Here is a 12538-nt window from a genome sequence, read left to right on the forward strand (position 1 = left end):
CAGTTTTCGGACCAAAAGAGCGACGGGCAATAGCTCAGCATTCAGCAACACAAAGCTAACCCCTCCCCCTTTTCGCGGCGCACGTACACAGTGAAAGAAAACGTTGGACATGTGCCTTTTTATATGCCTGAGCACCATCATCATCATCACCGTCATCCCACTGCACGGTGAAAGTCTCTCACATACTCCTCCAATTCACCCTGTCCTCTGCTAGCTGAGTCACACGACCCCTGAGAACTTCTTAAAGGGCCCATGAAAAGCTTGAAGTCGTGCTTAAGAAAGGCGCACGAGCGGTCGGCGTGCCTTCGCTAGTCAGCAAAGCGCAAAAAAATTTTAGGCTAACATCTTTAATAGCGCAGATATTCCATATTAAAAATGACGCTCCTCCTCTCCCGTCACTGTAGCCCTCAACTCATACACGCCGATGCGCCGGCCAAAAAAAAAAAAAGAAAATGTCCGGGCCGACGCCCCGCCCATAATGCGTCACGAAGTGACGCCACCGACTCTCGGTTTGTTTACTTCCGGTAGTGCTCCGATTTTTTCCCCTTCGTGTTTGCGGAGGGGCGGTTCGCGTGTCGGTCTCCATGGATCGCATGGATCTCGAGCTCGAAGCGAGGCTGCGTGAAGCCGCTGCCGAGCTGGACTTTGATCCATATCATTATACTCCGTTTCGTGATCCGCTAGACAGCGACGACAGCAGCACGCCATCGACTGGCCCTTCTTAACCACCCGCTGGCAACGGAGACGACGGCCTGCTATGGTGCGTTCCGTGGCGCACGCGCCACTGCACATAAGTTATTACAACTTTCTTATTTCACGAAATGCCATTTCGTGTTTGCTTCGCGGCCTTTTCACATTTTACTTATGCGCAGGTGCCGCTGCGGCCGCTGCGAAAGCATGCCCACACCTGAAGAAGATGTGTGCTGCCGCAGCATGCCGGAGGTGCTGGTGGTGTGCCAGCAGGACGGCGGCTGCATTACGATCCACCCAGCTTTCCAAAGCGTGTGCCTAACGCCCGAAGTCCTTCGGGCTGTGCACATTGCACGAGAGGAGGAGGGAGCGAACATCGATGGAGACGGAGATGTAAACAAGTATGTAGTGTGGAAGCGTCAGGTGACAGATTCGCATTATTTTTTTTGTGTGTGTATGATCCGTGTACTGTAAAGCGTGGTATTTTCAGGCAGCACCGCTTCATAGCCTACCGCTTGTTTACCAAGTGGATTTGGGGCAGGCTGGCGAAGGCAACAAGGTGGTCCTGCCAGCCTGCGTCGTTTGCCGGGTTCGGCGTGAATTTCCGTCGGCGAGCTACATGGGATTCAGGCACCCTCCCCTTTAATCTCAGGTGATTGTCGCTTCACTGCATGCTGTATTCTAAACTTTTTCACGTGTGCAGGCGCACTGCTTCGAGTGGTGCATGGAAGTGCGTTTATTTTTAAGGTGGAAAAATAGATAATGCTATTTTATGAACGCCAAGTTATGCACTGCGTCAAGTGTCTGTTTTGTGGCACTGTTTAAGAACAGACATCTCATTCCTCTAAAGTGCCAGAACTTGTAGATATCTAAGCAAGAAAGGTGTAGAACTGTTAGTCAGTGAAAAATAAAGCCTGGGAAGAAAATTCAAATCCTAGTAAAAAAAAAATACACATCCAAAAACAATCCAGAATGGAGGACAATGCCGAGCATCGCCAAGTCTGCTTGAGCACATGCTTCTAAGCATCTACCGTAAACATTCATTTATTTGGAATGGAATTTTATAGAAAAAAAAAATTAAAATCGAAACACAGAATGCTTATGCCGAGGCAGCACAAGCATTCTGTGTTTTGAATGATACCGAGTGTGTGAGTGCTCAATACTGACACAATGAAATGAGTGCTTGAAGGTTTGTTTATTGATACTCCTAGCCGTGAATACATGACAACAGATCGCAGAATACATCCATTCCAGCAGTGGAGTAATACAGGTGAAGCACAGATCAAACCACAACTCTTGTTCCTGCATTTGCTGATCTGAATTATTAATTTGAATTTATTTACAGTCTAATACGCTTGCAGAGTGTTACATTTCTTATCTCCAAGCTGCAGTAATAGCTGGTCCCTTTCAGGTGTGTTTGCCAAAGTGTAGGGGCAGCACTGCATATTTTCAAAACGTTGTGCAGGTTCAACCGTCCTTGAGCCAAATTTCATGAGCGTTAGCCATTTGCCGCAGTCACAGCTGCTGCTGCCACTTCGATCTTGGCTCGCTTGCACTCTTGCTCAGCTTTTTGGCAATGGGCTAGTCTGGCTTCTCTTTGTTCAATGGTCTCGGCAGGCTGCCTGGCACGGTTGCAACCTCCGTCTATAGTGAGGTGGCGTATGTGCATGGTGTATTTCCGTAAGTTTCATGAAGGAGAAGGAGTAGATGAAACATTAAGACGATGATCATTGTAGCGCACGAAAATGTCTTGCAATTAGAAATTGATGGAGGTGATGTTTACTGTACAGAGGAGAGTGTGTTGTAGTTTTACTACGAGGTGTGATAGGTTGTGGCAATAGCATAGTGCTCTCATGTCTAAGCTATAAAGATGACATTGTTTGCTGCACAGCGTGAGAGTTCAAAGTCAACATTGCATTCACTTTGAGGTTTGTGCACGGGAGAAGTGGAGCGAATGCTCTAAAAGCCTTATTTTAGCTGTCTCGGCTATCACCAGCTGTCATGCCTGGACATAATTCCCTATTTCTTGATTATCAGCTGTATCTAACTGTGCATTACATCGCTCTCCTTTCACAGTGAATATATGTACACCAATTCTGCCAGCTAAGGTAGCCACTGCTTCTCATTTTGTAGCCTGTACCGCAGGAATCACTTAGTTGGGCTGGGAGACCTTGTCATTGCCTGTTCTAATATTTATCCCTCTGGCATTTTATAGAGCGAGGAGCTTCTTTCATAATTCATTCATTTGGCACTGTTGATAATGATGTTTTTAACTTGTTCTCTTGCAATTTCTGGGGCCTGAACTTTGTTGACAGCTTGGCTTGTTATCTTGCTTCCTTGAGATCTGTGAATATGTTTCTAGTTTTTACTGTCGCTTTTCTATCTGCATATCTCCTCTTCTGTGGCTTCTTTTCATGGTCGCTTTTTCCAGTGTTGGTGTTTACATTTTATTCATCTGTGCAGGATAGTCAAAGGAAAACAAAAGGCAGTATAGAACAGAGCACCAGATAGAAGGAGCAGAACTGAAGAATTCACAGCTTTGCAGAAAAAGACCACGATGAAATTTGCAAGGAGAGAAGAAGGGAGCACTTATCCAAGGGGAAGAGGTCATCTGCCTTGGGGCAGAGCATTCCGACCAGTTACGTGGGTGTGTGATGGTGGGCTGTCGGCTTTGACGGTTCCAAGCGGCCTCCACTGGCTTCTGCTTTGGTTATGTGGGCTGAGGCATTCCCAGTCTACGATACGAGCAATGCACTTTGCAACACACTCTCATGCTGTGCAGTAAGCATCCTTCTCTTCATCAAGTTCAAACTACAACATACTATTCAGCTGTGCGGCAAACATTGTGATCTTCATGAAGTACCATCTGCACCACTCCTTCATTTAACCTGGGTAAATATGGCATACACGTACGCCATCTGGACTAGTGCGGCCGAGGTTTGCTAGCGTAGTGTCGGACCAATTTAAGCAGTGTGACATAATTCGCAGTGGTTTCACATTACTGCACCTAAGCAGAATTGAGTGCACTCGTGCAATTTCTTTTGGAGGGGGGGGGGGGGGAGCAGTTCTTTTCACTGCACTAGAGTATGCAGGTTGTGCCACAAATTTTTCTCATAGTTGGCAAATCCCATGAATCCTTGCAGCTCATTGACCTATTTGTAATTTTTGTAATTTTTTAGCATATGTAATACCTTTCCTGCAGTTTTGGTCTGTTTTATATTGTCACAGACCCCGCCTTAACGATTAACAGAGGCGCGGGATCCACTTTACGGTTACCCGTCGTCCCTCTATGAGGTTTGAGAACACTGTTAAAAGTTAGGCCGGTCAACCAGTGAAGTGCGTGTGTTGGTGTGTGATCAAGGAATAAATTTATGCGTCACTTTTTTAACACAATGGGAACATATATAGGTAGTAGTCCAAATTACACTGCATAAAAAAAATTAATAAAACACCAGGACATGATAGTAATAAAAAACGACTCAATAAATGACAAGAGAAAAAAACCGACAATGAACAAACGCTGCGATAAAGAAGACTATAAAATAACAAAGCAAGTATTCCAGAGATAGTAAGTAAGGGCGAGAGTTACACAAAAACACAGCGTAAAATACTAAGCCAGGTCAAGGTTTAAACAAAACCAAAAAGAATATTCAATTAACCGACAGTCTGTAGCAAAACGGATTCTCACAGCCTTCTTATCTAATGAAGTATCGTAACCGCAGAGTTGGCCGGTAGCGGCGGCCGTACAGGGAGTGGGGACGACAAGTTGGTCGTGGGCTGGGTGAAAAAAACAAGACACTTTCCTGGAGCAAGCAGCCACGAGAGTAAACGTCTTTGTATAGCAGGCCATCACATAGGCATAGGCAAAACTGGCTGTTCGAGGTTGGGTCTTGAGCAGCAGCTAAGAACGACTCCAGATGCTGATCGGTGTGTTCCTCGGTTCAAAAGGTATGAGTATTTGGAAATCTCTGAGATAAAGCAGTGACGTAATGATCAAAGTTGTCCGCGTCGCATTCCGTCGTGGCAGGTGGCAACCAGGAGAGGCAGTCTCCATCTGCGTGCCGTCGGCCACTTTTGTATGAAATGCTGCAGTCGTATTCTTGCAAGCGAAGTGCCCAGCGGGCTAGGCGACTAGACGGATCACAGAGATTGAGTAGCCAGCATAGGGAATGGTGATCGGTTACTACTACGAAAGGCTCTCCGTACAGGTAGCAGCAAAACCGCTGCACGGCGAAAACAACCGCGAGACATTTCTGCTCGGTGATGGTGTAGTTGTGCTCAGTCTTGCTTAGAGTCCGACTGGCGTAAGCAATCACATGTTCACAGTCGTCACAGCGCTAAACGAGGACAGCACTGAGGCCTATGCCACTTGCGTCCGTGTGCACTGAAGTTGGAGCAGAAGGGTTGAAATGCCGTAAGATAGGATGTGATGTTAGGAGGAACCTCAGTTGTCGGAAAGGATGAGTCGCATTACCTCACCGACTTGAACTTGTGCAATGTGCAAAATGGCTCCATTCTGCACAGCTAGTACACTGCAAGTCATGTACTTTGCGCTGTAGCCTGGTGAGTCACAGCGACCATCCCCTGCCAGGTCTGTTGTTGTCCCTACAAGCTCACTAGCAAGTTCTGCTTGCCTTTGCTGAAAAAGCTGCAAAGAAGGAGATGTTCAATTTAGAGTCTACAAACTTGCAGTCATGTGATTGCCTTAATGCATATTAGGATGAGGGGGGCAGGTTTCAAATGCTGCATTGCTTTTCACTTTTCTCACAGCACATTTACTAAAAAAAAAATATTGCAAAAATTATGCCTTCAGTACTAGAGCATGCAGCTGGTCTATTAAACATGTAGCCAAAGGCAACAGAGATGTGCAGTAGCAGGTGCATTGCACTGCAATGCCTCCGCTGTTGCACATATGCTGCATTTTATATGTTTTATATGTTGCATTGTAGCTTCAAGTTGTCATGAAAGGATGCGACATCTAGTTATTGAGTTAATGACATATACTTTGACTTGAATGTTGTATGAGAGATATCCTTATTGTCAAACCTCATTTCTGGCAGGTAGCAAGTATGCCCGTTGGTAGTTGTAGTAGGTCCTCTCTGTGATGCCTTGCACCCCAATGGATTGCAGGAACCGAAGAACTGAAGCTATACCGCAGCCAGAGAACAAGATGCCTGCAGCCAGGAGGACATTTCTTGCTGCTTTTCCTTCAACCAGTGGTTGGCTTTTTCAGAGGAAAGAATGCTGCAGTGAGCATGTCCCCTTCACAGTCACAAGGCTTCCCGCTATGCTAAAGTAAAGGGTTCTTGTTTGCCCGCACATTGTTCAGGTCTCGAGAAGCTGCCGCAGGCAACCCTCGAACACAAGGAATTTTCGCTCTTTGTAGAGGGGTTCCTCAATCGCTGACTGGGCCGTTTCATCCTGATGGTCGCTGAAAAAGAAGTGCAGTGATGTCAGCGATTGGTGCCGTGTGATTGTTAATATTATGAACTAATACGTAGCAGCCGTGGATGTTCATCTCGGAATGTCTTGGCTGTAAAATGTGCTAAATAAAGCTGCTGTCAAAGTTTATAGTAGGTATGCATTTTTTTTTTCATTCTATCAACAGGGAACAGAAAAATGCCATGGCAAATTAGGTACACTTTAGGGCTACGCAACTTATATTTTTTTCACAACAGAATCAAATATCCTTGTGCATCTTAGTGACTTGTTCAAATATTTTTGCAAAATTAAACTTCAAAGTGCATGTGATGGCTCCGTAGTAGCTCTAAAGACAGCACTAATGTACACTAGGCAGACACAGCATGACCATATTATGTAAGGAAAAATTGCCCTTTTGCTACCTGACGCAACTGTGAATAACCTAACACCACGTCCGAGATTAGTGGTGTGCAAGGTATGTATGAGGCATGGTCTCTATAGACTCATCAAGGCAATATTTGTTGACCCATTGTGAGTATTACCACATTCTTAATCATGTCAAGCCATGCATGAGAGTTATGAACGCTATCATTCGAATGGACTGTGTCACAGGGAGGGTATATTTGCAGGTTTGAATGAGTGAATATGTGACACATAGGTGACGTATTTCGTCAAGTTTTCTTTTTTTTTTTTTGCCTAATGAACAGTGCTTAAATGACAAATTTACTTGCCTGCCATAGCCAGCAAATGCACAGAAGTGGATGAAAGAAGTTCTAACGAGCGGCCAGTGATAGCAGTAACTGGCCAGTGATAGCAGCCTGCCACCGACTTCTCTGGTGGCAGGCTTCTCTGTTTAAACCTTGGTGCTGACTAGAGATTTAAATCCAATAGACACCTGTGTGCCTGGAAAAATTTCATATATTTAAAATTATTCGCAAGCACCCCATCTACGTTTAATGTAATCAATCATATAGCTCTTTAATACATTTTCACAAGACTACAACATCTTTATCAATAATGACTTACCAACAGAATGGCACTCCCACATTGTGTTGCCACAGTATGCGTGCGAGTAGTTGAAGGCCCCGCTGGTGATTCTTCCTGCAGACAGATATTCATAATTATAATGATGGTTGCAGATTTGAAATTTTTCATGCTTTCATTTTCAGGTGCTGTATAGAGAACTGCCCGTAACAAAATGCAAACATTGTCAACTTGCTACACATACACAAATATTCTGAAAGTGGAGAACTGATATGACTAAAAAATTTGCACAGACAAGCTGTAGTTTGTGGAGTTTCAAGAGCCCTGAAAAATTTGGAGGCATGTTAGCAGCACAAACAAAAGACACAGTGCAGGACCGTCGACTAATACACTGTTCCATGAACCAATCCAGCAGCTCATTATTTTTGAATGTCGGGTCTCCCATGTTAATCCAGTTAATATATGTGCTCCGAGTTTCTTTTTTTGGTGTGCCAGTGCACACCAAAGCCTTGCATCATCCACTAAACAAAATTAACTATTTGAACTCCAAAATAATCTCATCTATACAGGAAGAGCTACATTTTAATTGCTTCCAGAAGGTGCCTCAAGCGATGATCGAGCTTGTGCATGGAAGCAGACATAACATTTGCACTAATTTGCATAGCTTACTTACTCGAGCAATAGAGCCATCATATGCAATATAATACAAAGCTGTTCAGTACAGTTGAAAATTAAGTGTGTACATATGTCAAAACACTTGCATCATCCACTGGACAAAATGAACTATCCAAAATATTCTCACCTCTACAGGAAGAGCTGTGGTATTTGGATCACCTCCGGTAGGCGCCTGAAGCAATGGTTGAACACGTAACTAACTGCATGAAAGCATAATGACATAGCAACAGTTGTGCTAGTTTATATAGCTTCTAGCAATAGAGCCATCATATATGCGTGCAACATATTCCAAAGTTATATATGTGGCCTAAATATTCATAAATATAAATATAAAAGTATATATACATTGTTATTAATGCCATGATAACAGTACTAACCTGTCCATAGAAAACCTGTGTAGTGCTGAGGTCTTTCGGGCTTCCTGGCGATGATGGTTTGCCATGCTAGGAAAAGAAAGGAAATTTGTGCGTAATAAACATTGTGTTAATGGCAGTTTTATTATTCTGCACATGAATGAGAATGAAAGGAGACAAAAGTCTGCAAGTGCAAGGTCATAGGGGATACCTTCTTTTTTTTTATCTATATACCACATGTTATTTTTCCTTCCACTTGGTATTTAATCATCTTTCTGCCTAAAATCGGTACAGGACTAATTCTGATCAATATCACCACAAAAGTATTTAAAAAAAAACCTACATATACCTTGGACTCGACTGTTGGCTCCTTTCATTAATTGTATCATAACGAGCCAATTTCCCCTTCAATTTTCCGCTTCATGAATGAGAAAGACATGCATATACAGGTGTTAAAAGGCAAAGATCAAGAGCAGACTAAACGCACTGTAAAATAAGCATATCTTTAGGTGGATGGGGAGTGGGGGAGGGGGGGATGCAGTTGATCTGTATTGTTATTAGTGTGCTGGTATTTTTTTATTACAAGTCAGGCTTGGTTTATGGGGTTCAACGCCCCAAATTCGACTCAGACGAGGCGCCGCACAGCACTGAGTGACATCGCACAGCACATGTACAGGTGCGGACGTAAGTAAACGGAGCAGCTAGGCTTTTTCAGTCAAATTGCCTTCCTCACTGGAAATCAGGAAATATTTGTCCGTGAAAGGGCACTTGCGTCTACTACCGGTCCACGCATCCCACGACTACCAGTTTCAAATATGCACCGAGTGAAAAATGAAGAAAAAGCGTGCTCCGTTTACTTTTGTCCGCACCGGTACGCGGGCACCTTGCTTGCGCTTCCGTCGAAAAGCGGCCGCTGTGCCTTGGGCACAGCAGTAGACCACCACCCAGGCAAATTATACTGCGATTGTTGTGATCGCGTACACGTTAGTGTATGTTAATTCATGGTTCCATGTGCGCAAGTCGCCTTATCTTTTTTCTTTTTTTTTTTTTCCTTATCCGCCCGCCGCCGGGCGAGAGCTCCCTTTCATACATTTTCAGCGCCTTAACTTGTTGTGGTCCTCTCGCAAGAGCGGTTTGCGCGCAAGGAATCTGCGCCTGCAAAACTTGCGCTAGGCTTCATGCACTTCCATGCGAGACTCCGAGCCATGCTACGCGTTTCCACAATAACTCGCAACCCAGAAAACTTACCATTCCAGGGAGAAACTGCGTCGGCAAAGCGTCGGACTTGAGGCGTTGACGTCTCATGTTGAGGCCAGTTTGCTGCGCCAAACTGGGATTATACTGGTATGCGTCACGGGAAAAGTGGCGGCCACAAACTCTGAGCTCCTGGCGCTTGTCCGACGATGACAGCCCGACGCGTTGGAGCCAGCTTTCCCGCGTGACACCTTGCTTTGTAGGGACACGATGTCGCATTATAACATCTTTCCTGTCCTCGGCTTTACAGCCAACTACACAGCAATGGTGGTCCATTGCAGACCAGAAAAAAAGCAGCAGCAGTTGAGATCGCGAGATTTCAAGACTGACAACCGGGCAACACGTGCTTTTGCGAGCAGACGGATCTCTCTCGGCCGGAAGTGTTCCGCTTCTATCAAGATGCGCGCAGAATTCTTACCTTTCTTTAATGTACAATAATAACTAACGAATAAAATACTTCTTTCAGGAAGAATAGTGCTAATTTTAAAATCTATAATTGCAAAAATTACACGTGACGTCATATGGCCATGGCCAATGATAACGCTAACCCCAATGACGTCGCATGGGCTGGGCGGCTGAAAACGCACGGTGGTGTGTCGCCCAAATCGGCTGCCAGCGGCAATTTCCCAAAATTATTTGTAAATTACAGCTAACACGCAGAGCTTTTTGAATGTGATCTCGATGCTCACTAAGACCACCTCTAAACACATGTAGCATCAAAATACGGCCGTAAATGGCGTTTCAGGGGCCCTTTAACATCACCCCCCTCCTTCTCACTTTCTACCGCCCCCTGCTAAGATTCCCTTCCCTTGGAATCCAATTTGTGACCCTAAGCGAACATCAGTTGTCCTCTCTACGCTTTACATGCCCTCCCTATGCCCTTTTCTTCTTGGTTTCCGCGAGAATGTCATTAACTCGAGTTATTTCTCTGACCAACTCTGTGGGCTTCATATATCTCTTAAAGGGGTCATGCCATGGTAATCCAATATATTGCAGTTTTGTAGTCTGGCAGACAATACCGGATCTTATAATGTATTTCCGAAATTTGAGTGCCTTAGATGGCTTCTTTATTCCCTAATAAGCGACTGAAGTTGAGACCGCGAAGCTCCTCCCTCCAAGAGCGATTACCCTGTTGAGACGATTGGTGACGTCACTGACAGAACCTGCGTCGTCTGCTGCTGTGCCGGTGCCGATAAGCTGCCGATACACTACTGTGTTAGTGCTAGCTCAAAGAACAAGATGACTCGGAATGAGTATACTCAGCAAGTTTTTGAATACAGAACATACTCTAGTGAAGCAAAATATTTAGTTTCTGCCCAGATATCCACCCTCAGCGCGACCGCCGCCATCGTCCGTGGCAGCACTGTCCCCACCGCAGTGTAACACCGACGCGCCGGCCGTGCCCGTCGAGTCTTCGCAAGCGTCCGAGACAGCGATACGGCAGTTCTCTTGCGCCTGTGTCAGAAAAGCAAGCAAAAATTTGTTTTGTCTAAATAATTTTAGGTTTCGGAGGAGGGCATTAAAAAATAATTGCTTTTTTTAGAAATTTCGACCCTTGGACGGTAGTTTTTGCTGACAGCCGCATAGCAGCTGCCGCCGGCGCGGTACCTTGTTCTTGTACGCAAGCTCCGCTGCTAAGGCTTCGCCGAAAATAATCATTTCCTTCACTACAAAACATTGGTGTTGAGAGGGAGTTTCGTGATGGAGTGCCCCTTTTACTAAAGCGCCTTGCTGGAAGTGCCGTCCGCGTGACTTCGATGCTAAGCAATGTAGGCCTAGCAACGATTAGGAAGAAGCAAACGGCCAGGCGCCGTACGTCATTAGCCGCGCTCGCAGGCGGCCCTATTGCTGCGTGATGTCCCGGTTATAGGGCTCTTTTCGGGGTGGAGAGCAGGAATCATACGAAATAGGGCCAGTAAAAGATCTAATCAGAGCTGGATGCCCTCGCTCATCCTACAGTCTTGAGGCTGCGCCTGGATGCCACTGCGTGGATTAGGTGCTTGAGGTGGGAGATAATAAGCATCACTGCAGACAGCGCAGATGATGACGGTTGACACGGCGAAGTCAATATACGCGCTGCCAGGACTAGCGAGCCGTCTTCGTATTTTCAGGCGGTCGTCCCTCGGGAGACGAGGCTTGTCGATCTGCTCTAGCGCGTCTCTCGTTCCTCTCCGCTTTGCCGTACGTCTGCGGCTTTCCTTGTCACCTTGGGTCCTTTTTCCCTGTTCTCAGAAACATCGTCGACCTCGCAACAGCGTCCGTGTAGCCGTCATTAGCATGTCGTCCCTATCTATCCAGCGTGCCTTTCAGCGACCCTTCTTCGCATCCGGTTTTCGGAAAAAAGGCGAGGCGAGCAGGCAAATTTGTGGAGTGGTCGATGGCTCCCAGATTCCCGATCAGCCCTTATCTAAAGTTCCGGCTTAGGCAATTAGCTATCACAGCTGTAACTTTGCAGCATCATGTGCTTTATGCCTCATGAGCTTATTATCTACTTTCATGGTGCGGCTGGGGCCAGACTTTGACCTTACCATGAGTAGCATAAACGATGCGACGTGCGGGACGGGGTATTGGACACCTCGATGTAGCGCACGCACCTTGCACAGTAGGCTGCTGCTCTGTTGAGTGGTACTAAAAATCGTACAAAAGCGCTGTCGGACGGCACTCTATGCGCATTTTATGTGTAGCTTTGAAGACGTGCTTCAATATACCGTGTGTGCGTTGGTGGAACGGGCCAGATCACTTCGGCTTAATTTCGTACTTGGGCGCCGACTTGCTCCTGAATCGCACCCACAGGCGTCGCTATTGCCAACGTTAAAAGCGCTAACAGGGACCGAAAAGCAGTTTGCAGTAACTGCGGTTGGCGACTGTACTGCTGCTTGGTCCACCACATAGGCGTCGTGCCAATATATACTGCCTAGACTAGCATAACCGCGGTTGATGCTGCTCGTGCACAGAACATGCAGCAAACGACGTTTTGTCGTTTTATGCCGGCACCCGCTACACCGGTGGCCAGATCAGCAAGCTGTTAAAGGAGATGTGAAAGTACCAGTTTTAAAAATATATGCAGCTACAATGGAGCTGAAACTTTTAGTTACTTGGCGTACCGGGAATAAGACGCAATATAAAGTTTATACTCCAAAATTAGTATCATGACCCCTTTA

At 45.7% G+C, this 12538-nt stretch overlaps 1 protein-coding gene across 3 annotated transcripts; it reads left to right on the plus strand.

The window, feature by feature from the left end:
• Positions 1-658: 658 nt before the first annotated feature.
• On the plus strand, positions 659-6018 carry LOC146172043 (uncharacterized). Of its 3 annotated transcripts, XM_084586138.1 has the most exons (3): positions 659-760; positions 873-1091; positions 5821-6018. In XM_084586138.1, the coding sequence occupies exons 2-3, from the start codon at positions 898-900 to the stop codon at positions 5987-5989; spliced, it is 363 nt and encodes a 120-aa protein (XP_084442264.1). In that variant the 5' UTR covers positions 659-760; positions 873-897; the 3' UTR covers positions 5990-6018. The 3 variants fall into 3 exon arrangements, 1 of the variants encoding a protein (XP_084442264.1); XR_014702649.1 differs by lacking the exons at positions 659-760; positions 873-1091 and adding an exon at positions 1253-1342; XR_014702650.1 differs by lacking the exons at positions 659-760; positions 873-1091 and adding an exon at positions 3454-3582.
• Positions 6019-12538: the final 6520 nt, after the last annotated feature.

The sequence above is a fragment of the Amblyomma maculatum genome, unplaced genomic scaffold (assembly GCF_055883805.1).
Source record: "Amblyomma maculatum isolate TAMU_Amacu unplaced genomic scaffold, ASM5588380v1 scaffold_15, whole genome shotgun sequence".
Classification (NCBI taxonomy): domain Eukaryota; kingdom Metazoa; phylum Arthropoda; class Arachnida; order Ixodida; family Ixodidae; genus Amblyomma; species Amblyomma maculatum.

Coding starts and splice junctions, on each gene's coding strand:
- LOC146172043 (XM_084586138.1), top strand. CDS start 898: ATGCCCACACCTGAAGAAGATGTGTGCTGCCGCAGCATGCCGGAGGTG. Junction 1,092..5,820: donor GGAGACGGAGATGTAAACAA/GTATGTAGTGTG, acceptor AATGGATTGCAG/GAACCGAAGAACTGAAGCTA.